Source organism: Lolium rigidum, chromosome 3 (assembly GCF_022539505.1).
Source record: "Lolium rigidum isolate FL_2022 chromosome 3, APGP_CSIRO_Lrig_0.1, whole genome shotgun sequence".
NCBI classification, from domain to species: domain Eukaryota; kingdom Viridiplantae; phylum Streptophyta; class Magnoliopsida; order Poales; family Poaceae; genus Lolium; species Lolium rigidum.
The window spans coordinates 162,125,221-162,153,213 of record NC_061510.1 but is presented as its reverse complement, the minus strand read 5'-3'; the positions used below and the strand labels follow the sequence as shown (position 1 = coordinate 162,153,213).

General features: G+C 44.6%; 1 protein-coding gene across 1 annotated transcript; it reads left to right on the top strand.

Annotated features, from left to right (window-relative positions):
- Nucleotides 1–21,781: 21,781 nt before the first annotated feature.
- On the top strand, nt 21,782–26,560 carry LOC124702613 (abscisic acid-inducible protein kinase). The gene is made up of 9 exons (XM_047234776.1): nt 21,782–22,069; nt 24,139–24,213; nt 25,036–25,137; nt 25,213–25,266; nt 25,359–25,451; nt 25,537–25,629; nt 25,714–25,818; nt 25,908–26,006; nt 26,099–26,560. Exons 1-9 carry the CDS (start codon nt 21,950–21,952, stop codon nt 26,387–26,389), a joined length of 1,032 nt encoding a protein of 343 aa, XP_047090732.1. The 5' UTR covers nt 21,782–21,949; the 3' UTR covers nt 26,390–26,560.
- The last annotated feature ends 1,433 nt before the right edge of the window (nt 26,561–27,993 follow it).

Sequence of the window (27,993 nt, the reverse complement as noted above, 5' to 3'; positions counted from 1 at the left end):
ATCCTTTTCACAAGGACTAGTGATCGATGGCTTAACCAATCAGCCCTGCTCTCGTAAACTAGCTCTAGGTAGCTGTTTCTGCGTAGCCTCTTCCTGGTCAACCACCTCGATGAACAAGATTGGAAATGGATTACCGGTTTATCTTTTTGTGCACGTCAATGCCTTCTCACGAGCTTCGGATCAGAACAGAGCATGAAGACGCGCTCACGAAATGAAATAAATCCCCCGGTTGGCTTCCACGCGATCAAAACCACTCACCTACGTAAACATGGGTCTTGCCGGTACGCCTTCGATCCTCTCCCAAGTCCAAGCTGTTTGCGTAGTTGTTTAAAAAATCAATTGTTTCTGCTAATATTTTTCTACACCTATCTATTAATAACCATCAATATTTATATAATAAATATAAAAAGTAAATAAAAATATACATAGATCCAGACCACCTAGCGATTATTGCAAACGCTCAAACGAGCTAAATGCGTGCCAGTGTCTTTACCTCTGTCTCACTGGAGTCGGACAAAACATGTCATCATAGAACTTCACTGGTAGAAAAACGACCATTGGTCGCGGTTCGCAACTGCCATTAGTCGCGGTTGCGCAACCGCGACCAATTATGCGCGACTAAAGGCCTCCCTTTAGTCGCGGTTCCTTACGAACCGCGACTAAAGGCCCGTCCACGTGGGCGGCAAGGAGCGCCAGGGCGGAGGACCTTTAGTCGCGGTTCTTCCGGCCAGCCCGCGACTAAAGACCTCCGCGGGTTTAGGGTTTTAGCCCCCCCCCCCCCAAACCTGGTTTCTTTTTAATTTGTATTGTTTTATTTATTTTGGGTTTTAATTTTGAAGGAGTTTCACATATTCTACGGTACTACATATATACATGCATATGAATGTACAATTTCAAACAAATTTGAAATTAGAACCAAAAAGAATTCAAGAGGAATATACAATATATATTCAATATTGGATGACCATATACAATTTTGAACAAGTTTCCATCCATAATTTAGTGCATATGAAGTTCTACGTCCTCTACGTAGTGTTCTCCTCTAGGATCGATGACTTCCCTCGCGAACCATCCAGCTAGTTCCTCTTGAAGTGGCTCGGAAGCGAGCTTCGGACTAAGCGTCTTCCGGAGGTTATTCCTCTTGATGTTGGTCTCGTACGACCGGTCCCGCTCATTAGTGTATCTTCGGATCCTCTCACAAACATAGTATCCACATAGATTGGTCCCCGGTGGCTGAATATCCCCAGATCCCGAGCAATCGCCCTTCTAAATTGTAGCTCTTTTTTGAATTCACCGACCTTTTCATCTACGAACCGTCTCCAAACCCTACGAGGCAAAGAAAATTAAATGAACAAGAGAGTTATTAATTAGTTACTTGATATTAGGAAATGAACGAAATAGGCCGATCGATATAGAGCGCAAATGAATGAAAATAATTACTTTTGCATCATTTTTCTCATGTCGGCCCAAAGCGCCGCATCCATATTCGGAGAGTCGTGGATGAGAACTGTGGAGGTGTGAAATTGAATTACCATCGGAATCCAAATGGAACCTCATGGACACGATACATGCACAACCATGCGTAACTCATCGATTAGCCACATATCATGCATGGAGTAAACAAAAGAGAATGTGCTCAAGACGAAACACTCACCCAAAATGGTAAGGAAATAGAATATCACTTTTGAGTTCCTGTTTTCTAAGAAACCGCCACAAGTCTTCCTCCACGTCGGCGGGGTGGTGTTCTAACACATATGAATTAACGATGTGTGGGTCAATGAACCCAACATCATGGATGTTCCTTATTCGCATTTCCCGCTTCTTCATTCCGCATAATAGCGTACACAACAAGATAGTTAGGACAATATATATATATATATATATATATATATATATATATATATATATATAGGATAAATACTTCCTACTCACGGGTGTAACTACACCCACGTCTCATATACTACCATACGGAAGTATATAACATACTTTATTGGTTTGAGTATGTTCGTACACTATATCTAAGATACTTCATACCAACTTTGGTGAAAAAAGTTTAAATACACCCATAGTTCGCACTATATATACAAAATACATGCATATTTATACGTAAAAAATGAGTCTACGTAAAAAAATGTACATACTGCCTACAAAGTATTATATATACTACCAAAATAGTCTTATATACTTCATACTACATGTATATACTCTTCAGTATGATAGATACTACCTAGATTGTGTGAAACACACGTGGGAGTAACTACACCCGGGTGTAGTATGAATATGTCCTATATATATATATATATATATATATATATATATATATATATAGGATAAATACTTCCTACCCCTGGGTGTAGTTACACCCATATCTAATATACTACCATACGGAAGTATATACGATACTTTATCAGTTTGAGTATGTTCCTACACTATATCTAAGATATTACAAACCAAGTTTGGTGAAAAAATAAGTGAGCATGTAGTTTGCACTATATATACGAAATACATGCATATGTGTACGTAAAAAATGAGTCTACGTAAAAAAATGTGCATACTGCCTACAAAGTATTATATATACTACCAAACTAGTTTTATATACTTCATACTACATGTACATACTCTTAGGTATGATAGATACTCTCTAGATTATGAGAAACACGCGTGGGTGTAACTACACCCGGATGTAGTATGAAAGAGATGGGGTAGAAATTAATAAATCACTTACAGAACGTAGCAACTGATGATAGATTTGTCGAGCTCGCGCAGATTGAACAGCTGGAACAATTCACTCCGATGAATTGTTATATAGTAATGTTTGAAGTGATGCTCATATCTAACTTCCGCATAAATATAGTCTTTGGCGTTTTTAAGTTTTATGTAACCCTTGTACCAATTTAGCAGACCTTTCATTTGTCGAGGTAGATCCTCTTCCTGCGCAGGCTCGACGAGAGGGCCATTCTCCACATATGTAAATACTACGTCCTTCATTCACGCCTCATCAAGGCCTAACAGTGCACGAAGAGTGATACCTAAGGTGGCCGCTTGTTCTCTGGCACTCGTTACAGTCAATCCATGTGCTGCCGCAGCTGCTATGATATCGGGGGCATCCGGACCGGCGGCTTGCACTATGAGCGGGGCGATCGATTGTTTACTTTGTTCCCCGAGCTGGGCAACTTCTTTCCCCCTTTCTAATTTTTTCTCGGCCTCCTCCAAGGCTTTCTTCTCCTGCTTCTCCGCCAACTCTTGGTTCCTCTTGAACGCGAGTGCTTGCCTACGAAGTTCACGTGCATAGTCGTCGGGCGATTCTTCGCGGCTTGGGACGGTGTGTTCAAAAATGACTTAGCCCAGCTCTTTTGCTTCTCAGAAAATACTTGCTTGGGCTCGGGCTCTCTATTCTTCTTGCATTCCTCCTTCCATTTCTCATAATCGCGAGTCGCGGCCGCGTCGACTTCCTCGGCAAGACGTTCCCAAGGCCTCGTGGGGAGAGGCTTCGATGATGGACCCGGTACCTTTGTGGTCTTAGGTACATAAGGGTCCGGGTTGATAGTCCAGGACCGCTCCGCTTCTTCGCCGGAGGTGGATTGGGGGCGGCGTCCGCTACCCGCCCGGGTGGATCGGGGGCGGCGGCCGCTACCCGCCGGAGGTGAATTGGGGGGCGGCGTCGGCCCTCGTGAAGGAGGTGTAGGTGAAGCACCACCACCACCACCACCGCCACCGCCACCACCACCGTAGGGGGGTGGACTTGTTGGCGCCTCGCCTGAAAACTTGATAAACTTCTTTTGCCATAGAATGAACTGGCGCTTGACATCTCCAAGTCTTCTCGCCCCTTCAGGTGTAGCAATGTCAATGCCCGAGTCCTCAAACCCTTGGACTATGTCCTCCACCGTGACACGAGCATAGCCATCTTGAATGGGGTTGTTGTGGTGGAGTGCTCCAGGTAAACATGGTAAAGCACCGCCGATGGCTACCTTCATGGACATGTTCCCGATAGGATAATACGGATGACATTCTTTCATCTCCTTTATATCGTCCACGGGGTAGCGAGGAGGCTCGGTGCAGTAATTTCGACCACCGCAGGCTCCGGTGCAGTAATTTCGATCGTCGGTGCACCAGCCCGGTGGGGCCTCCGTGGAAGCCACGCTCGCTTTTCTGCCGCTGGCTTCCGAGATCCAGTGGATGATCTTCATGCTGCGCCCGAGCTGCATCTCTTTCGGCTACTAGTGCACTCACGGTTTTCTTCATCACATCCATTTCTGATGCCAACCGCGCCACAACATCTGCTTCCCGATCCATCTTTCTCGTACGGCTTCTGTAACCGTACGGGTCATCGTTCTGGGGGAACCCTATTTTCCACGGAATGTGCCCCATGCCTCGTACACGTCCTCCGTGTTCGGGATTCCCGAGGGCTTTTGTCGCCGCGTCGTTCTCTCCGTTGAACTTGATCTTCCCCTCTTGAGCATCCCTCATTGCCTCAATAAGCTTTTGGGTGGGTTTAATTATTTTTCCCCGGTAAACACACTCCCCCGTCTCCGGGTTCAGCCGATCCCCCATGCCCGTACCACCAGCTTTTGGCCCTTGGGTCCCATCCCTCCGTACCTGGACGGATTCCTCGCGCCCTCAGCCTCGTTCTCCATCTTCTCCCATCTAGGCTCCCAAAGGCGATACCCTCCTCGGCCCCATAATATGATTGGACTCCTTCTTAGCCGCATTTTCCTTATTTTTTTTCGATATTTCAAGGAACTGCTCCGATTTCTTTTGCTTCACAAATTCTGGCCAATCATGTTTCAGTTTCTCATATTGTCCTTTGAAATCCGGAGTCTTGTTCTCCTTGACAAAGTCATGGGCTAGATTTTGCTTGTATTTCCGGAATGCGTTGGCCATCTTATGAAGAGCGAACTCTTTGACTAGCCTCCTCCTCTCCTTGTTTTTCTCAATCTTGTTACCCTCCTCATCGAATTTGTTGTATTCCGGAGGTAGAACGAAATGTTCCATAAGCTTGTTGAAGCAATCTTTTTTTGTTCTCTTATCAACAAAAGTGAAACCAACTCGTGCCTTCTTTGGCTCATTCCACTCCTGGACGGTGATCGGGACGTTGTCTCTAACAATGGCTCCGCATTGGCTGACAAACTTGGTGGCGTTCTTGCGGGGCTCCAGCGGCCTACCGGTTGCTTCCTCGACAACCTCGATGGTGCATGTTTCTCCTGGTTTCATCGTCTTGGTTGCGCCACGCTTTGACGACGACGTACTCGATTGTTTCGACGATCCGGCCGAGGGCTAAAATAAGAAAGAGAGTCGCGCGCGTTAGTACACACATATTTATTCAAATCGGTTAGTTTGTATCACCGCAGGCTCAATGTATATATATATACCTCGGCGCCGGAGGTGGTTGCTACTTCCAATTGAAGATCGTCGTTTATCGACGTTTCTTCGGCATCATCTTGCCGACGGCGCCCTTCATCTTCACCGTCAAGGTTCAGATAAGAATCGATATCATCTTCTTCTTGTCCGGTCGGCACATATAGAACATCGCCTTTTATGATGCCGAAGATATGTTCTTCAGCGTCCGGATCATAGTTGTCCATAATCGGGTCAGCTCTATCGTCCGCCATATGTCAGTCCTGAAAACATGTAGTAAAAACAAATTAATTGTGTATATGCCAGCATTATCACATCTCTTCTACATATAAAGAGAGAGAGCGACGAGGGAGGCGAGAGGGGGGACACGTGTATTAGATGTGTATATGCGGACGATCGACCTCGCCTCGCAGTGACCGCGTGACCGAGAGACCGGTGGCGGTGGCGAAAGGGCGGTGGCGGTGCCGGTGCCGGTCCTCTCTCTCGTAAAAAACAAAAAAACCCGCGCGTATACGGAGGGGGAGGCGAGGCCTCGCCGCCCCCTCCGTATACACGCGGGGTCGGTGACGAAAGGGCGGTGGCGAAAGGGCGGCGGTGGCGAAAGGGCGTGGTGGTGCCGAGGACAACACACATAACCCTCGCCGCCCTCTCGACCCAAAAACACCGCTCGTATACGGACGGGCGATGAGGGGCTCGCTGCCCCCTCCGTATACGCGCGGTGGTTAGTTTTTTTTTACACAATCTTTTTTAAGTCAAATTTTAGTTTTTTTACACAATCTTTTTTAAGTCAATTTTTAGTTTTTTTAAGTCAAATTTTAGTTTTTTTTACACAATCTTTTTTTAAGTCAAATTTTAGTTTACAATTTTAATTAACAAATTGTGAGATAATTAATAAAAACAAAAAAAAACAAAAAAAGGGGCCGGCGCCGGCCACGGCCCCTTCGTCTCTCCCTCCCTCATCTCTCTGCAGCACATGGCCGGCCGCGCGCGTGGCCGGAGGCCGGCGGGCCGGCGAGCGCGCGCGCGCGGGCGGCGGGCGAGGGCGGGCGCGCAGCGGCGGGCGACGGCTGCGGCGGCGGCGGGCGACGGCGACGGCGCGGCGCGCGGCGGCGGGCGACGACGGTTGCGGCGGCGCGTTCATCGAGAAGACGTACGGGGCGGCGGGCGACGGTTGTGGCGGTGGCGGGCGACGGGCGACGGCGGCGGCGGGCGACGGGCGACAGCGTCGAGGGCGCGATGGCGACGGGCGACGCGGCGATGGCGCGGCAGTTCGATCGGCAGAAAATGGAGCGGGCGAGGAAGAAGAGAAGAGGCGCCCGAGGAAGAAGAGAAGAGGCGCCGCCGCTCTTATTTATAGAGGTGGGGCTTTAGTCGCGGTTGGGGTCACCAACCGCGACTAAAGGGTACCCTTTAGTCGCGGTTGGTGACCCCGACCGCGACTAAAGCCTTTTTTCGCCCCTTTTGGGTTCCCGCGGAAAATGACCTTTAGTCGCGGTTGGTGACCCCAACCGCGACTAAAGCCATTTTTCAAAATTGAACTAACTATTCATTTAATACAAATAAAACTAATTCATTTCAAAATCTAAAAATACAAATAATATATCAAAAAAATCAGAAAAATAAAACTAATTCAATTCAAAATCTTAAAAATACAAATAATATATCAAAAAAAGCAGAAAAATAAAACTAATTCATTTAATAATCTTAAAAATACAAATAATATATCAAAAAATTAAGAAAAATAAAACTAATTTAATTCAAAATGTTAAAAATACAAATAGTATATCAAAAATTTAAGAAAAGTAAAACTAATTCAATTCAAAATGTAAAAAATACAAATAATATATCAAAAAATCAGAAAAGTAAAACTAATTCAATTCAAAATCTTAAAAATACAAATAATATATCAAAAAATTAAGAAAAGTAAAACTAATTCAATTCAAAATGTTAAAAATACAAATAATATATCAAAAAAATCAGAAAAATAAAACTAATTCAATTCAAAATGTTAAAAATACAAATAGTATATCAAAAAATTAAGAAAGGTAAAACTAATTCAATTCAAAATGTTAAAAATACAAATAATATATCAAAAAATTGTATCCGCGCCAGCTTCTTCCCGCTAGCTTTAGTCACGGTTGCACCCTCCAGCAGGACTAAAACTTACCCAAACATCCTTATCCCACCCGCCACTTTCTTCCCGCCTCCGTCTTTTCCCGTGCGACGTGTAGCCACCGCTTCCACGTGCCTCGCCCCGCCGACGCCGGCGTGCGACGTGTGTAGCCGTTGCTTACACGTGCCATGCCCCGCGTGCGCTATATAGAGCGACGAGTGCGGGCGCAACCACACGTCGCCACCGCCTCCGCTCATTCATCTCCGCGATGCCTCCACGTCGTCGAGGGGCGTCCGGTTTCCGTGGCGTTCGAGTGCGTCCGAGCGGTAGGTTCACCGCCGAGATACGCGCCGGTGGCTTCCGCCTCACCCTCGGCACGTACAACACGCCGGAGCCGGCGGCGCGCGCTACGACGCGGCGGCGTGGCGCTTTCGGCTGCCGTGGCGCGACATGAACTTCCCGGATGTTGAATCGCTAGAGGAGGCGGAGTTCCTCGCGCCACCGCCGTGCCTCGTCGACGACGAGGACCGTCGCCGGCACCGCCGGCTGCAACGCAGATCGCCATCGCCGAGCGCGACGAGCGGCTGATGCGCCGTGGAGGGCGCAGCTTCCCAACGATGTCGACAACACCGACGCGTTCTTTGCTAACCTTAGGGCACAACGCAGGTCCAACAGGCGCCACCATCGGGCCGTAGCCGCCTTCGAGCTCGAGAACCGGAATACAACTTGGACCGAAAACGACCCTCGGTGGGATGACATTTGGACGGAGACAACCTCCGACGACGAGTAGAGACTAGACTAGTAATTTATCTATTTTATTGTAATTTCAATAAAGTCGTTGTCGGTTCTATTAGTTTAAATTTAGTTTATAAAGTTGTTGTCGGTTGTTTTTGTTCAATAAAGTGGTTCCGTCTTTCCGCGCGGATACATGGCCAGATTCGAAGGAGGAGGCTCTGTCTTTCCGGCGCCGGCCCCCTCTTTCCGTCTCTGTCTTTCCGTCGGCCCCTCTTCCCGCCTCTGTCTTTCAGCCGGCCCCCTCTTCCCGCCTCTGTCTTTCCGCCGACCCGTTCTTCCCGCCTCTTTCTTCCCGCCACTTTCTTCCCGCCTCCTGTCTTCCCGCATCTTTCTTCTCGCCACTTTCTTCCCGCCTCCTGTCTTCCCGCTCCCATTTTTCCCGCCTCTTTCTTCCCTCCACTTTCTTCCCGCCTCCTGTCTTCCCGCCTCTTTCTTCCCGCCACTTTCTTCCCGCCTCCTGTCTTCCCGCTCCCATTTTTCCCGCCATTTCTCACTACATATATGTAGCCCGGCTTGGCCAGCATTATCACATCTCTACAATCTCTCATCACTCTCTCATGGCTTCCACCGCACCCACTCTAACCTACAAGCAGGTGGAGGAGCTTTGCGCCTCGAACTACCCTTGCCCACCGGGCTACCGCGTCCCCGCCGGCTGGAGCCTAAGCGCCGGCGGCGTGCCGGTCCCTCCCCTCCCTCGTGTACCGCGCGCCGGCGGCCATCACGAACCACTACTACCTCGACCTCACGCCGGAGCAGCGGATGAATCCCCGCCGGCATCCCGATAACCAGCATACTTGGGACGCCTTCTTCATCAATCGGCGTGAGAGGGCGCTCGCCAGTATGAGGAGGACGGTCCGCCTCCGGGAACTTCCACGAGGCCGGCCGTCGGCTATGGTGGTACGGCCGGACTCCGCGAGCGTCATGGACTACATCACGGCCGGCGATATCCCCCGCCGGCGCTACCCTCGGTTCGAGCCACGAGCGCCGCCCGACGACGACGACGACAGCAGCGACGACGACGGCGGCAACTTAGAAGGCGACGACTACCAGTACAACGGCGGCGACTATGAAGACTACGAGTATGCATATTATACGCCTAGGCAGGAGTATGCCTAAATCACTCCAAATTTCATGTATCATCAGTTCTATCTCGAATCAATCGAATCATTCGAAAATGGACACCAGAACACATCACGGATAATATAATTCACATGATCCATTCAACAAAGTTTAGTACAATAAATTATTACACATCATTTCTTTCCTTGTGTCCCTGCTTGCTTACGATTGGGCCGTATCCATGGAGCATCCTCATCATTTAACTTAATGCTTGGGTCGGTGTTCACTTTGAAGGGCGGAATTTCACCAAACATATTATAATCTTCTCGACATGTCCGTCTTGTCCTCCACTCCCACGATGTTTCTTTTCCCCGAAAGAACAATGTGGCGCTTTGGATCATCGCATGATGTACCGATCGTTTTCTTATCTTTCCGTTTCCTCGGTTTGCTACTCATATCCTTCACATAGAAAACCCGAGCGACATCTTTCGCTAGGACGAATGGTTCGTCAAGGTAACCAAGATTGTTGAAATCCACCATTGTCATTCCGTATTGCTGGTCCACCTTTACCCCACCTCCTGTTAGCTTGAACCATTTGCACCGGAACAAAGGGACCTTAAAGGAGGGTCCATAGTCAAGTTCCCATATCTCCTCTATGTAACCATAATATGTGACCTTTTGCCTATTCTCGGTTGCTACATCAAAGCGGACACCACTGTTTTGGTTGGTGCTCTTTTTATCTTGGGCGATCGTGTAAAATGTATTCCCATTTATCTCGTGCCCTTGGAAAGTCGTTATAGTCGAAGATGGTGTCTTGGCCAACATGTACAGCTGATCTACAACCTTATTGTCATTCATTAAATGTTTTCTCAACCAGCCGCCGAAAGTCTCCATGTGGGCCTTCCTAATCCAGGATTCAAGCTTCCCCGGGTTGTCCGAGCGTAAAATATTCTTGTGTTTCTGAAAGTACGGATCCACCAAGCTGGAATTGGTCAGAACTGTGTGGTGTGCTTCAGTCAGAGAATGGCCGTCCATACATATCGTTGATTTCCTTCCGATCGTGCCTTTTCCACTTAGTCTCCCCTCGTGCCGCGATCGAGGAAGACCAATCGGCTTAAGGTCAGGAACAAAGTCAACACAAAACTCAATTACTTCATCATTTCCATAGCCCTTGGCGATGCTTCCTTCTGGCCTAGCACGGTTACGAACATATTTCTTTAATACTCCCATGAACCTCTCGAAGGGGAACATATTGTGTAGAAATACAGGACCGAGAATGGAAATCTCTTCGACTAGGTGAACCAGGAGGTGCGTCATAATGTTGAAGAAGGATGGCGGGAACACCAACTCGAAACTGACAAGACATTGGACCACATCGTTCGTAACCGTGGTAGAACTTCTGGATTGATTACCTTCGAGAGATTGCATTGAGGAATGCACATAGCTTCACAATGGCTACTCGAACATTTTCCGGCAGGAGCCCCCTCAAAGCAATCGGAAGCAATTGCGTCATAATCACGTGGCAATCGTGAGACTTCAGGTTTTGGAACTTTTTCTCCGCCATGTTTATTATTCCCTTTATATTGGACGAGAATCCAGACGGGACCTTCATACTCGCTCAGGCATTCAAAAAAGATGACCTTCTCTTCTTTGGTCGGAGCGTAGGCGGCACGACCTTGAAACCATTCCGGATGCCGGTTATCAGGGTCTTTCAAACGTTGCTGGTCCTGCCGTGCTTCCTTTGTATTATTTGTCTTCCCATACACGCCCAAGAAGCTTAGGAGATTCACGCAAATATTCTTCGTAACGTGCATCACGTCGATTGCAAAGCGGACTTCTAGGACTTTCCAATATTCTAGCTCCCAGAATATAGATTTCTTCTTCCACATGGCTGCGTGCCCGTCGGCTCCCTTCGGAACCGATTGTCCGCCAGACCCTTTCCAAAGATGACTTTCAAATCCTTGACCATATCAAATACCTCAGCACCAAGATGCGTTCCGCAGTGCTTCGGCCGGTGATCTGCCTTGCCGTTGTAATGCTTGCCTTTCTTTCTTACTCGGATGAATTTTCGGAAGAAATCGACGATGCCCAAGGTACACGTTCTTCTTACAATTTGGCAAATGTACACTTTCAGTCTCATGTAAGCAGTGCGTGCATGCATTGTATCCCTTATTTGACGATCCGGAAAGGTTACTAAGAGCAGGCCAATCGTTGATGGTTACGAAAAGCAACGCTCGTAGGTCAAATTCCTCTTCTTTGTGCTCATCCCACACACAGACACTAGGTCTGCCCCACAGCTATAAAATTTCATCAACTAATGGCCTTAGGTACACATCGATGTCGTTGCCGGGTTGCTTCGGACCTTGGATGAGCACTGGCATCATAATGAACTTCCGCTTCATGCACAACCAAGGAGGAAGGTTGTAGATGCATAGAGTCACGGGCCAGGTGCTATGGCTGGAGCTCTGCTCGCCAAAAGGATTCATGCCATCTGTACTTAGACCAAATCTTATGTTCCTTGCGTCAGCTGAAAAATCTTTGAACTCTCTGTCGATCTTTCTCCATTGCGTTCCATCTGCGGGGTGTCTCAACTCCCCGTCAGACTTACGGTCCTCTTTGTGCCATCGCAACAACTTGGCATGCTCTTTGTTCCTGAACAGACGTTTCAACCGTGGTATTATAGGAGCATACCACATCACCTTGGCGGGAACCCTCTTCCTGGGTTTCGGCCCTCAACATCGCCACCGGGGTCATTGCCTCCGATCTTATAACGCAATGCGAGTGCATACCGGGCATTCATTCAAATTCTCGTATTCACCGTGGTAGAGGATGTAGTCGTTGATGCATGCATGTATCTTCGTAACCTCTAAACCTAGAGGGCAGACAACCTTCTTTGCTTCGTACGTATCGGCGGGCAACTCGTTATTCTTTGGAAACATATTCTTCAACATTTTCAGCAAGTTTTCAAATGCCGAGTCAGCTACACCTGCCTGTGCCTTCCATTTCAGCAAATCCAAGTGTGCAGCCCAGCTTTTTCGGACCATCATCGCATCCGGGGTACAGCGCCTTTCTGTGATCCTCTAACATGCGATCCAAATTCTCCCTCTCATTTTCAGTTTCGCAGCGTCTCCGTGCATCAGCAATGGTCCGACCAAGATCATCAATGGGCTCATCACATGCCTCTTCTTCACCTTCCCCTTCACCTTCCCCTTCACCTTCAGCATCCTCCATGAAAGTATCACCGAAATGAGCAAGATAGCTTTCATCGATGAAATCATCCCCTTCTTCATCTTCTTCCATTATAACCCCTCTTTCTCCATGCTTGGTCCAACAATTATAGCTTGGCATGAAACCGTGCCGAAGCAGGTGCATGTGAACATCTCTTGAGGAAGAGTAACCCTTCTGATTCTTACAGTTAACACATGGACAGATAACAAAACCCCCCTGCTTGTTCGCATTAGCCACTACGAGGAAATCTTTCAAACCCGTAGTGAACTCGCCGGTGAGTCGGTTACCGTACATCCATTGCCGATTCATCTGCATTATTATAATATAAAATATATAATTAACCATCATGCATTTGTTAAACTAACTAGCTACAAACAATATAAATTAAACAATGAACTACACACATGCGCATATTTTATCAATGACACATGAAAAGGTTCAAGTTGCTAACCGCGATCGAGGAGGAAAAAATAAATAAGGAAGCTCAAGTGTGGCTCCAACACTTCATATCATGTTTGTTTCATGCTCTTGGGCATTTTTATCAAACACCTTGTGTGCATAAGAGGAACCAAAAGCAAACCTACACCCCTTGTGAAGCTTGTGAAGAGAAGTGGCACCAAATGGCTAAGTGCTGTGAGCTGAGGCCCTTTTATAGGGATGGGCCTTTAGTCCCGGTTGGCCTGGCCAACCGCGACTAAAGCCCCTCCCGTCCACCAGCTGGCCAGCGAGCGCGCTAGGCCCAGCTCCGAACCGCGACTAAAGACCCCATTAGTCGTGGTTCCTATATTTTGGCGACTAATGGGGCTTCTCGGAAGGCCATTTTTCTACCAGTGCTTGTTATAGTAGACAGATGAAAATTTATCGTGCTAAGATCCCAATGAACTAGCACACGTGAGCGGTAACCATCATCAAAGATGTGAACCGTAGATGGAAAGATACAAACACGCAACCACGCAAATGAACATGAAAACTGACCGGATCCTAGGAGATCCGCCGGACATACCACTTCATGTGCCCTCCGCCGGTACAAAGCTCGCAAAAGGAGCGGGGCACCTTATTCTAACCTCAGGTTGTCACTGCTGCCTCACCATCTCAAAATAGACACTTAAACTTTCTAAAATAAGAACTAAAATCCCCCGATGGTGAGGGGTTGTGGTCCGCCACACCTCCAAGGCCCAAAAGTTATTGGAGGCGGGACGCATCAGAGGTGGCACCGACGAGGGGGACATAAACCCTAGATCAATTCTGGATCACCTCTTCACATGTTTACACGGTTAACATGTCGCCAAAACGATTAAATAAACTAGCGGTACTTCCCTCGGTGACCTCTTGTGTTCTGCTCTAAGTGTCCAAAACATTTAAGAAAGAATACAAATTTGTCTAATTTTGAAGTTCTGGAAAAATATAGCCATTGGAAAATTCTTCTTATTTTGACTTTCAAATGTTATGGTTTCATATGGTGTCAAGTTGATTCAACACGTCCAGATAATGTGGTAGCTAATTAGGTGAACAACTCAAACATATATTGCACATCTGACATGGCACATGTGTTGCTCAGTTGCCATACCGAATATACGGTACCTATTTAAGTTCTATGTCTAATAATCTTATATTTACTAATTGGAGGCACCGTAAAAGCCTCCACGTTAACCCACATCATCATAATAATTAGGACAATTAGATCTAAAATTTATGGTTAGGATTAGTCGAGAGAGACGTGATTTATTTTGTACCAAAGAGAGTCACGTTGGCACGTTAAGTTGTTTTATGTTGCACCGTACAAGGTTGCATGTTAATCCTAGGAGCGGCTCGATGAGATGGCCCAATATATGACGTCTTTAGATTTCAACTTTAGATCTACGATAGGGTTCTGAACATATCTCGGCAGTAAAATAAATTTAAAGGGCTGATCATGTACACAAAGTCTTAATTAAACGGCTAATCGGCCAGACATGAGATCACGAGCAGCTGGCTGCTCCTAAGTCCTAACAAGAAATCTCTTAATGTTTTCTTTTAAATAAGGAGTCTGAGTCATGTTACTCATCCATAAACATGCAGATCGGAACAACTTTATTGGTTATATCGAAGATACAAAGTGCTCTCGCCACCATCGTCGCCGGAGCGCTCTCGCCACCACACCTCTCTATATGGTTGATGGCGCCCGGCGCACCAGGCTGCATCTTCACCATAGCCAATCCTGCAACCAGCTTCGAGACCACATAAACCTTCATCTTTTCAGGTGTGATCAAGCCGTCAAGGCGTAAATCTGGATTGCATCATCCTTTTGACCGCTACCAACGACGGGATCCAGCGTAGCGCCTATGGTAAACAACTCACGGATGGTAGATGACTTCATCCATCGGGACTTCCATCCATCGGCACTTCAAAAGGCCACCAAGTTTCAAAGAAAAGAAAAGATCTCCAATTTTGATCTGTCATCTGCGTCGAGTTAAATCAAGCAGCCTTCATGGCTTAATCCTCTGATTGATTGGAAGTGCCCATGCATGGCGGAGAAGCCTCTGATCTGCCTCCCGTTGCTGCTGGCATGTCCCTATGTGTCTCTTACGAAGTGAATTCAGATAGATCTTGATCTTGGCGAAGTGAATTCAGATAGATCTTGACATCGATTGTCTGCGTTGCCATAAGCTGGCCTCAAAATTGGTACATGACGAAATTGCAATGTGTGACCATGCGGTAATTTATATTTGCCTACACAGCTTTTTCTGATGTTGGTTTAAGGTAATAAAACAGCTCCTACCTACTACGTGCAGCTCATCATTATTAAGTATATGCAACTAGCAAAGCTCCACTCATCGTACCCGATTTTTCATGCTGCAAGCTGATTTGAACAAAAACGTAATTCATGGAAATTGTAAGACATATGTGATATTTTTGTGTACACCCTCCATACTGGTTTATTAGATTGACACGTTTTTTTTTTGCGAGGATTATTAGATTGACACGTATTTCAAGAAAAAAAATTAACTCTAAATTTGGCTTAAAAAGTAAATTATATATCACAAAAATATGTCATTGAAAATATCTTTTGAATATGAATTTGATAATATAATTTTTGTCACATGTAATTCATATTATGTCGATCAAATTTATAATTAAATTATTTTCTTAAACTACGTGTTAGCCTAATAAATCACTATGGAGCTAGGGAGTAGAGTGATTAAGTGATTTAATTGTTAATAGTTACAACTACTTTCAACCTTAATCGCATTAATAAGGTGATGCAGACAAATGATGCGCCCACATATTAAAGCGTGTGATTTACTCCTAGCCACATAATTCATTTATTTAAGTTTGACAAAAAAAAAAATTCAGTACAATGGCGTGGGTAGGTTCATCTTATATGCAAACCAAAGAAAAATATTCCTAGCTGCACAAGTACTTTATATTAAATGGCTGTATAGCAGAAAAATAAATATGTTTTGTACACCATTCTTGAAAACAAGGATATTAGTTTAGCTATTTTTTGTGTAAGCATGACTGCACGCGGAACTCAACAGCTTACTAACAAACTGCCAGGAAGTTTTTTTAGCCGTGAAAATTGATAGGAGGTGAACAGTTCAATCACATATTTGATTGTTAATTCTTACTTTTCCCTAGGACCATGAAGATTTTGCCTTATTTTTTATAGTTAACGAAGGTAGCAACTCCCTACTTTTGGTCAAACAGGTGTTTATACAATACACTGCAATTTCTCCCTCTTTCAGTTCTTATTTGGCTTGCCTTAATATATTTACGCCCGGGTACTGTTTCTAAAGCTACCTTCTAACTGAATTGTAGGTTCCATGTACTCCGGTCCATGACATTTTTATATTACTGGTGATTCTTTGTAATGCAAAATGCCCACATGGTAGTGTCCATTATTATATCCTTTTTATATGTGGTCCTCTTAATTTATCATACCATATTTTATCTTTTTCTTTCTCCATTTAATATAAGGTAAATTTGCACAATGTCTAATAAAAATGAAAATTTTATTTTCTGAGAAACTATAATATAAGAAATATCTATCTTTTTTGTTCTTACATGAAACACTTAGATGCTATACAATTAATTAGTGATCCAGGAAAACCATGTCTATTTAGAAGATGATTAAAAAAATAGCAATAGGTAACTACAATTTTAAACAACTATTTTCTTATTGCTTATCTTTGATTGCTAGCCCGTGCTGGAGCACGGGTTGATGACTAGTGTACTTAATGTCAATTAAAAGGAAACGGAAGGAGTATCTCGAAGCCTACGATCTAGTCAGTGGCGGAGCATGGCACAAACTCTGGATGAAGCTACTGAAAGGTACGTAGCCCCTGGCTTATGGAGTTGCAAACGTGGAGTCGAAGGCTCACGAAACCAAATGCTCATAGAAAATGGTAATGCCGTACAAAATGTACACATCTTACATTCAAGTAGGGCCGTCGAGCTGGAAACCTGTCTGGAATCCATGGCTACGTACTGTCCTTTATTTTTTTGAGCATACACACACTTGTGCCCTTGTGCGCCACCAGAGACCCAAGATGGGATCGAAAACTCGAAAAGGCACCGTGAGTGCCTAACCAACATCCTCTTTGTTGCATGTCATTGTGCGTTGTCTATGTGATCATCCATCATCTTCTTCAAAGTGTTCTTTCGTGAGCACTCGCCTGCCCAAGAAGTGACGAACTGCATGTGTTGGTAACTGTTACTTCGCATGGTCCTATATATGCGATGCAAGATTGGCAGACACATATGGTCACATGCGCGTTGCTCCATATTCTTTTGTGACTCGACAATCTGGTGACGCGCCTTCGTTTGGTCCAATCAGCTGGAGTACGTGCAATTTTCTAAGAATGGAATTTAGGTAATGCTCTTTCTGCCAAAAGATTGCACACATGTCCGGAGATCCGGAAACCTGCTCGTGCATGATTTAAAGTTCCATTTCCATACTATATCAGAAAAAGATTGTGGTCCAGCCTCCACGCATAGATTAAACCTTTTTTTGGACATGATGGATTAAGGACTTTCGATTTGCAAGATTTCAAAGATGCGGGAATAGAAAAAAAATGATTGCAATGTCATAACTACTCCAAATATATAAGATTATTTGTTTGCACCAGAGTTAGTTTGATTCAACACTGGAAAAATTAGGCCTCTTCTCAAGGAGTTTGTGTCTTAATATAAAAATTACACCGTAGGGGATTTTCATATGGTAAAGGTGTAAAAAAAGGAGTTTGCCTGATTGAAAATCGCTGTGTAAAATTTCTATATGGTTCATTCCACACAAGGGGGGAAATGCTACGGTTTCTAATCCTCCACTTTGAATCGGATAGGCCCTTATAGCACTTAAATTGTTCTTCCGCGGAGGTTGGAGATCTGAATGAACTAATGGTACATAATCACTCTTTTATGATAGATCGCTCCCACTGGTGACTTGCCTCCAACCATCGACCATGCTCCCCTATGCTTGATCTCTTCTCCATTGCAATGCACTCACCTGATCAACTTGCCTTGCTTTCCATCTTCACTACCCGTTCACCTCCTCGACAATGCATCTAGTGACATTAAAATGGTACTGAATAGTATCATTTTTTTACAAATGCTAACACTAAATAAAATCATCGTGCCATAGAATTCTAAACAAGAATTTAAACTACATTTTGTGAAAGGAAAACGCAAGACAAGAGATTGTTAGAAGAGAGTTCATTATATCACTCCTTACCTAACTATTTTGTTCGTAATCATTTGTGACTATGTGCACCTTGCATTGTTAGCATTATCACATTCAATACATGGTATCGCTAAAAATGTTCAACTCTCTCACTCAAATGCTCCATTTTTCTCCGGCATCTATATGTACCTCCACACGGAACAACCGACCCTCACTTGCCTCATGACACAATGTGTTCGGGCTTTGACCAATGGTGGAGCAAGAGTATGTAGTACTAGGGTGCCACTTTTGAGAAAATTTATCCTTTCAGAGATGCACACCCGGTAAAAAAAGTGTTTTTATAAAGAAATATTTTTACCCGGTGTCCTGTGCACCCATGCGTGCATGTGGATCCACCACTAACTTCAAAGATAACTTGAAATGCACTCACCCGAGTTTTCTCGTGCGTTTCTGGCTATGTGGAGGATTGCCCAAGCAAAAGAAATCAAGATGTCCAATGAGAAATTTCACCAAAGGCTGGAAGAAGAAGGAACGGCGAGGCAAGGTAAACGTGATTAAGTCGACGTGCTTGGCTGTGGCCGATGTGATGATGCTGCTTAGGGAAAAAGGTAGAGGCCCTGGTTTAAAATGTGTGATGCGTCTTCTATTGTTGTTCATTTTGTTCCGAATAATTAGGCTTGTACTTAAGATGTGTTTTCTTTGGTTGTTTAGTTTGTAATGAACAATTAAGCTTGTACTCAGAATGTGTGATGTGTTTCCTCTCTTGCGTTATTTGTTTAATGTATACCAAATAATTAAGCTTGTACAAAGATGTATGATGTCTTTCCATTTGTGTTGTGATGTGTTTCATCTCTTATATGTGTGTCATGTGTTTATTATAGTGTTGTTCTCCTATTTCCCATACATTTTTTTGAGCCAAGCTTAATTTCCATGCCGTTAATTAACAAGGTAGAGGGACTTGTACCATGAGGTTTTTTTGTCATATATACCGATAATCGGGAGGGTAGGCCTCAAATACGACCAAATTGCCCCGGGTTTTTTAGAAGCGTAGCAGCATGACTATTTTAGTGGCCCATAAAACAAACCCTATCCCCACTCCCTTAACTATATAATACATGAAGCACACTTGCCCCACAGCCCCACTACCCACGCCGCTACACTCTCCTCCTTCCCCTCTAAATCCTAGATCTTAGGCACTCCTCTATCCACTTCGAAACGTAGTTTACTATGGCTATCCTATCATCTTAGTAGTACATAGGTCCTTGGGTGGTCATGTCGCTCGATCTGGTCCAGCCGCGTCGGAGTCCTCCGCCACTCAGGTACATGTTTGTTATCCATCGTGATTTGTTTTGTTCCGCTTTCAGATTTGGTCAACCCGCACCAAAGTCTTGCTATCCTCACGCTTGTATTTATTTCAGATCCACCTCAAGAAAGATGGTGACGTGTCAAATGACCTCATGAAGGACGGTGGGCCAAACCGCTGCACAGAGAACGACATGCAAGTCGTCGGTGAGGTCATCAACGCATGTTAAGTTGAAGATGTCATGGAGGACAGCATGTGGGTCGTTAGCGAGGTTATATTAGCGCATGACAAGTTGAAGCTGATAAGATCTAGAATAGCAACTAGGAGATTAGTCCTAAAATAGGTTGCAGCAGGTAGTTTAGTTTGCTGCCCATTTTACTCAGTTTCATGAAATCAACTGCTTTAATTACATATTAACGAGCACTTCCAATGTTGGATGTTTTAGAATGTAATGTAATTAGTTTTATGGGCTAACTACATGAATTATCTTATCTTAGTGACATGTAAATTACAATTAGATGCTATGAACAAACTAATTTGTTAGCATTGGTCGTGAACCTTTTCTGCTATCGAAAGGTGCATGAAACATGGAAAACACGACACTAAATTTTGCACCGTCTTAATGTAGCAAGGCAGATTGGCGTGGTACCGTGGTGGAAGAGTGCGCGGCAATTCCAAAGTGCCGGGAGAAAAAAAAATAACACCGTGTATCTACCCTGACATAGTTATTTCTGGTGGCTTTTATTTTCTGGGGCAATGCGAGCACGACGATTAGTGGTGTGCCTCGAAGTTTAAAACCACCAAGCCCGTCTGCCGTGTTCCAGTGATATGTGACAGAAACTAACTTGTAAAATTTGTGAACAATAAACAAGCCACAAGATCGCATTTCGTTGCGTTTAAGCTATGAAAGTTGGAGCTAGGTATGTAGTCTAATCAGTTTTTGATTTTTTTACAAATCACAAATGGTCAGATTTAAGTTTCTAAATTTACAAGCATATAATTTATCCATTCTCTACATACATACATACATTTGCTTCCACAATTTTCTAAAGAAATACATTTTTGCTAGGTGTTCAGGTGTATTTAGGTTTCGAAAATTCCCCTTACCGGGTTCCAGAGTTTCGAGTCAGCCTTCAAAAGCAAAGTAGGTGTGAAATAGCTTACAATCCTCTAAACCATACATTCCGTAGAGAAGTTTGCGATTTTCAATTGTCCTTGTAGATTCAATTGACAATGGTAAGGATTCGAAAAGTCTCTTTGACTCCTGAGCTCGAGTGACCCCTCTACATAAAAAAAATCATATTTATGTTTTAACTTTTTTTGTCGTAGTCAATGATATATCCTAGAATCATACTAAATCACGGTGTGAAGTTCTTTTTTTATTATGGGATACACAAAGCTGGAAAATAAGCTGATACATGTTTGAAAATGTGCATTGTGCACTATACTTTCAAATTGGTATTTTGCAAGTTTGCTGGTTACATCACTAACTACATCCACATTTTATTTCAGATCTTTTATTAAATGTAAGAAATATGATTTTTGATTTATTTTAGTAACAAATCACACCTGTTTGGATTGAAGAATGGGAAAAACACTACTCCCTCATATTCATATTAGATGACACTAATATAGATATATCTAGATACATTTTAATTTTAAATACTACATCTATTTTATTGATAAGTAAATGGATCAGAAGTAGTATTAGAGCAATTTCAATAGTGCAGCCGGGTGCTGGCTATAAGGCCGGCTATAGTCAGCTTATAGCTAACTTGTACAATAGTTGGCTTTAAGGATTGATAACTTTATGTGTAAAAGATCCACCACACATACTCACAAAGTGTCTAGTAGCACGTACAAGAGCTGGCTCTTGCATGAGAGTCCATCTCTCTTCTCTCTCAATTTCTCTTTCATCCACCTAAGCAAAACAACACTATTTTAATTCTTATAACCCGCTGAGTCAGTCTTATTGTACTTGCTTTTAAAGTGGGTTACCGTCTCCGGTCACCGGTCCAGGCGAATCAGCCACCAGAGTCAGTCAACCACGTATACACAACACGCGGGACTACTCTATAGGGATGATTGGATGGAGTATAATTTCCGGCGGCGCGCTCCGGACTCGCCGTTGTGAGTTTTTTAATAGCGTGCTCGACGTCGACCACTCGCTCCGTTGTCCCGGACGGCACCCGCGGCGACACATGGCCGCGCTCCAAGCTGACGTCTCTCTCTCCTCCCCTCCCCACCTCCAGCTCAAGGCTCGCCTCCCGAGTTAACCCCATCCCCATCCCGTCCTCGACCTCAAGGGTTCCAGAACACTCACCAGCCAGCTCCTTCCACCCCCCACACCTTCTGCTTCCTCCCTCCTCCCTGTGCCATCGAGCTGCTTGCTCTCCTGTTACTGAGAGGGAGGGCGTGAGGAACGACCAAGAACAGGATGGATCGGTACGAGGTGATAAGGGACATAGGGTCCGGGAACTTCGGGGTCGCCAAGCTGGTGCGCGACGTCAGGACCAAGGAGCACTTCGCCGTCAAGTTCATCGAGAGAGGCCAGAAGGTAAGCAAAATAGACTCGATCAGATTCTTAAGCGGCTGATGCACATGTATGTGAACTATTTTCCGTGTGGTGGTGCCCTGGGCTTCAATCAATCTTTACTGGTGTGCCCGTGTGATTGGGTTAAGCGCGTAGGGTAGGAGGATCGGATGCTTGGGGCACCTCTGCTCTGCCCTCTGTTTTCTGCGGTAGCAGAGCAAATTGTTCTGCTGGACAGATAACCCCGCGATCTCATTAGTTTCCGTGTGTCGGTGTGTGCTAGGTAATCTTCCAAAATGCTGGGAGTGGTATTGGTGGATAGGACGTGATTTTCGCCTTGTTTCCTGCTTAGTTGAGTGGGTTGTGCAGCGCTTCAGTGGTCTCTTGGCGTCCGACCATGCATGCTGTGGCCGGTAAATGCAGTTGCTACCACTCTGCTTCTGAATGTCTCCAGCTGAAGACCATAAATGTCACATTGACACATTTGATTTTTTGTTTTTATTTACTCTGTAGTTCAGGGACAGAGATTTGGTGCACATGAGCACCAGTGATCTCACTTCGAAAAATAAATTAAAAATCATATTTCTAAGCTTCACAAAAATCTGAAAATAAATCATAATGTAGACGGTATTGTATCCCATAATCGTTTAAATTTTCAACTGAAAATAATGTGTATTTTAGGCTGCACAAAAATAACAAATGCATAGATCTGAGTATAGTGATTCAAATCTACAAAAAGAAAACAGATTTTGTCATTTTTGTATAGGTTAAAAAATAGAACATTTGAAATTGAGATTTTGTAGGTTAGTGGGGTACATCATTAGATACTTTTAGAATTTTGTTACATAATTTTTTTGAACATATAAATATAATTTTCGACGGTGAGAGCACTGGTGCCCAGGATCCAATATGACTTTTCGGTAGTTCAGTTTCTAAGAAGTTTCTAAAAAACCAGGATCTTCGCAAAAACAATTTGGGAAATAACCAACTACTATAGATTGAATCTTTTCGTCATTTAAATTGCAAATTGTCTGACCAGCCAATCATATCTGTGTCTGACCGAACATCTTGTCTTTATTTTCTGCACGTGATTAAACAATCTAAACTCTTGTGTATATGTGGCACTCTCTCGGCCCCGAAGGAATCTAGCGGAGCCCAACTATTCTAGAAATAGGCAACGTCCGTCATGGTAGGTAGAGGAAGTATCCAGGGTAATGCCACCCTGCCGTTGCTTCCCATGCTTCCCTCCAATAAACAAAGTCCAAAAGAATCATTGGCACACAATGAATCACCGTGGCCGTGCTACTATTGTTTATGTTCATGGCTTCGTTTGTTGTTGCTTTAGTTTTCAAAAGCATTTTTGCATTTCTCTTCTTGGATGCAGTAGTTAGTTCAAAGCATATTTTATTGGGATGTAATAAAAATTTAAATTTTACCGCACTCGGTAAAAAAAAAAACTAATGAATGATTCGCCTAACTAAGTAGATTCCACAGTGGAGGACTACATGATTCGGCAACCACGGTCCAATGGCAGCAGATCGCGTGGTGGCTCGATCCTAACGCTTGGAAGGCTGTGTTGTGCTAAACTGGTGTCAAATCTCATCTCCATCTTCTTATTATGCTGAGGTTTTCTAGAACTTTTTTCAACTTGCTGACTTTAGACTATATATTTAGTGTACTTGGTACCATCTTGATATAAATATTTTGTTATTTAATGAAAAAATACTTTATTCAGTTTACTAGTTTTTATAGTTGCCTCTTGTGAGTTTAGTCCAGCTTTTGTTGGGGGTTTCCGGTGTCTATATGTTCCGATATGTCAGGGAACATGTTTCTGTTCGTTTATTGATGCTACTGTTATAATACAAATTACTTGCGCTGTCCATCTCCGTTTTATTCTTCCTCTTCTTGGGTCATTATTTTAACCTCAAGATTACCTGAGTTTAATCTTCCATGTACCTTTGTTGCGGAGTTATTACATTTTTGAGTTCTTTTTCTTTTTGTGTGTTCTCTCTCTGAGGCCCTTTGAATGAATGTTGAGTATCTAACTATCTATGTTCATCAGTTATCTCTGAACATTTATTTTTATTACATAGATTGATGAGCATGTTCAAAGGGAGATTATGAACCACCGGTCGCTGAAGCATCCAAATATAATTCGATTCAAGGAGGTAATTTCCTAGCTTCTGTGACAGTGATTGTCCCTGATATAAGCTAAAAATTGAACGAGTGTAATGTTTCGGTTCTTTACCACTTTAAAGAGCACCCTGATGAAATTTAACTCGGGGTAACTGATCACATATACGTATGTTTCAGCATAATAATGTGGCTTTACATGAGTATAGAAATGTTGTTCTATGATTTCAAGTTGTTGATCAGTGATTGATTTCCGAGACTGACTCGCATATCGAAAATTAACTATATGGCAGTATAGCTATTTTGAGTTGACCACTTATTTTTAATACGATGGCAAGTGAAAGCAGGGTTTTGATTACCGGTCGGTTATTTTGAGGCTATGAATCTTTACTACTTTGGTGTTTTGTTATATTACTTCAAACATGCTGGCTAACCACTTAACTAGTAGGCTACTTGCTTTGAATGGCTAAGACAATTTATTCTGTTATTTAGATTTGCACCCCATACTTCAGAATGTTTCGAAATACATGATTGCGTAGAGTTCATATTTACCTAGGCTGTTGACTATTTAGCAGGTACGTAACAAGTAGAAAGATGGCATCCATGTGTTTTTATACGGCGTGAGCGTTTCCTTTTGGTTGAACAATACTTTATTACTTTTAACGAATCAAAAGAACTTGATCAGAACTGTTTGAGATGAGAAGTTCTTGCATGGTATCATCTTCTAGTGAAGGAGTATCATTAGATTATTTAGCTGCCGCAAACTTTTCTCTTACCATTCGTCTTGAAATGTCATCTGATTATCAAAGCTTTAATATTCAAACTGTGTCCATGCTTAAACACACCTAGTTTTTCAGGTTGTGCTGACTCCCACACATTTGGCAATAGTTATGGAATATGCCTCTGGCGGTGAGCTATTTGAAAGGATTTGCAATGCAGGGAGATTCAGCGAGGATGAGGTAGATAATATGTGCACCAACCTTTCATACTTCCTTGAATGATCCGAAATCATTATACTAATTATTTGTCAACAGGGAAGGTTCTTCTTCCAACAATTGATTTCTGGAGTGAGCTACTGTCACTCAATGGTACGTGCTCTGTCAAGCCAACTTGAAGATAGTAGCATCAGTCAAACACTCTCCACGCACTATCATCATCTTCTTCTTCCTTTTTCCTGCAGCAAGTATGTCATAGAGACCTGAAACTGGAAAATACTCTCTTGGATGGTAGTGTCGCACCTCGACTGAAGATTTGTGACTTCGGTTACTCCAAGGTATTCCCCCTGCAGATAATGGCCTTCAAACGTTTCATTTCATCGCCTAAACCAGCACCATTGTTTTGGTTCTCTTTCATTTCAGTCTTCTGTCTTGCATTCTCAACCGAAATCAACCGTTGGCACACCGGCATACATCGCCCCAGAGGTCCTCTCTAGAAGAGAATATGATGGAAAGGTAAAGTTTGTTTCTGTTGCTGCATAATTTCGGTGGTTTAGTTGCCACATCTGAAGCATTCAGATACCACATATGTGATCTTAGGTCGCCGATGTTTGGTCTTGTGGAGTAACGCTTTATGTGATGCTTGTCGGAGCATATCCTTTTGAGGACCCTGACGAGCCAAGGAACTTCCGCAAAACAATCACTGTGAGTACACCCGTTCCCACCTTAACTTCCTGGTGCTTTGGGATCACTTCTGTCTGTACTACGAAACTTACTGTTGGTGTCTTCCACAGAGGATTCTCAGTGTACAGTACTCCATCCCAGACTACGTTCGAGTCTCAGCAGATTGCGTGCATCTACTGTCCCGCATTTTCGTTGGAAATCCTGAGCAGGTTTATATACTCTTGTCCTTGATTAATTCATTTCTTAGGCATCAAAGTGCATCAGATCTGTGAGCGTAGTACTTGCCTTTCAATTTTTGCAGCGGATAACCATTCCGGAGATTAAGAACCATCCATGGTTCCTAAAAAACCTGCCTGTAGAGATGACCGACGAGTACCAGAGGAGCATGCAGTTGGCAGACATGAACACGCCATCACAGAACCTAGAAGAAGTTATGGCGGTCATCCAGGAGGCGCGGAAACCAGGCGATAACGCCCTTAGGCTTGCTGGGCAGGTTGCCAGCCTGGGGAGCATGGATCTAGACGACTTTGATTTCGACGATATCGACGACATTGACATTGAGAATAGTGGAGATTTCGTGTGCCCGTTGTGATGGTCACGAGTGCTTCAAAAGTAGCGGCATTTGATTTTCTTTGTATGGTTTGTCCGAGGATGGATTCCTGTTTTTCATGCTTTTGGGTTGCATGTTTTCTGTGACCAAGATATTGGCCTTACTGTATATAAACAAAGAAAGACTTATTTACATTCTTGTATTCTAGTGAAATCCTTACTGCTCTTAGTTGAGTGTTTAGCCGGTCCATGAGTTCACCAGCTAATGAGACCACCTTTTGCAAGTTGCAATGTTGTAGTTTCTGGTGGACTTCCTCTTGGCAGAGCGGCCGTGATTGGCGTGAGCCAGCTCCCTCCCCAAAGAGCATCTCTAACCATGCCTAAAACGGCCTTAGAGAAGCAAATATGCGCCCCTAACGGCCGGAGCGGACTCTAGCCGGAACCCTAAACCGATTAGCGGCCTATGGCCTATATATACGCGATCAAGGACAAAAAAAAATCCCCCCTCCACTCCTATATTTGAGCGGCGGCCGACCGAGGAGAAAACCAATCCCCTCACTGTAAGGCCCACCGCACCACCTTCGGCCGCCGCCAAATCACCCGCCTACACCACATCCGCGTTGGAGATGGCCGGATCTTCCCACCAATGCCCCCCTCTGCCCATTCGCAGCGCCAGGGGCACACCGCGTCGCCGACCTGGCACCCCCGCTGACCTCCCGCTGCCACCGCATAGCCGCTACCACGACATGAGGCATCACGAGTGGGGAACGTGGGTGGCCGAGATCACTGACCGGAACACCGGATGACCATGCTTCCTCGGGAGCAAGTGAGGAGCAACGGCCGCGAGAGAACGTCACGACCATGCTTCCTCACTTGCTCGAGGCACCGGGACCAAGTTGTCATTCCATTACCCCACCAAGCATCTCCCCTGACTTTTTCCCTCCCATGCATTTATCCCGGAACAGAACGACAAGCTCCTCCGCCACCATTGGTGCTTTCACCAACGCTCTCCACTGGTTCCCGGCACAGCCTACTGCCTCTAGTTCTCTACACCGCTGCAATGATCCAGCATACCACTGACGTGGGCACTACCCTTCGGGTAACCCACATTACCCTATCCTGTATTGACTAATTGGAGGCCCATGAAGACACCCGACGGCGAGATGGGCCACCAGGACGGCGCACTGTAAGGATCCTTGACGGGCAAGACAAGGAACCGATCGAACAAGGAAAGATCGGATCTAAAACTACCGTAAACCTAGTCGTACTCGGGAGACCTCTTGAGACCTAGCCTCCTATATAAAGGCCAGGAGAGGGGCTGCCGAGGGACACGATCAATCTTAGCCATCTTAGCCGGAGAAAGCTTAGAGCTAGGGCATCTTAGCAACATGCCATCTCGACGAGATCTCAGCCGAACTATTCGGCACCCCATTGTAACCCATTATCATCATAATCAAGAACGACAGTGCAGGACGTAAGGGTTTTACCTCATCGAGGGCCCCGAACCTCGGGTAAATCGCTCTCCCCGCTTGTCCGTGAACCGATGTCTCGTGTCGCCTACAGGATTCCGTCAACCCTAAGCCCCTATCGGAGGGCATTGGCGAGGAGTACCCTCGACAATTGGCGCCGTCTGTGGGAACCCTGTCG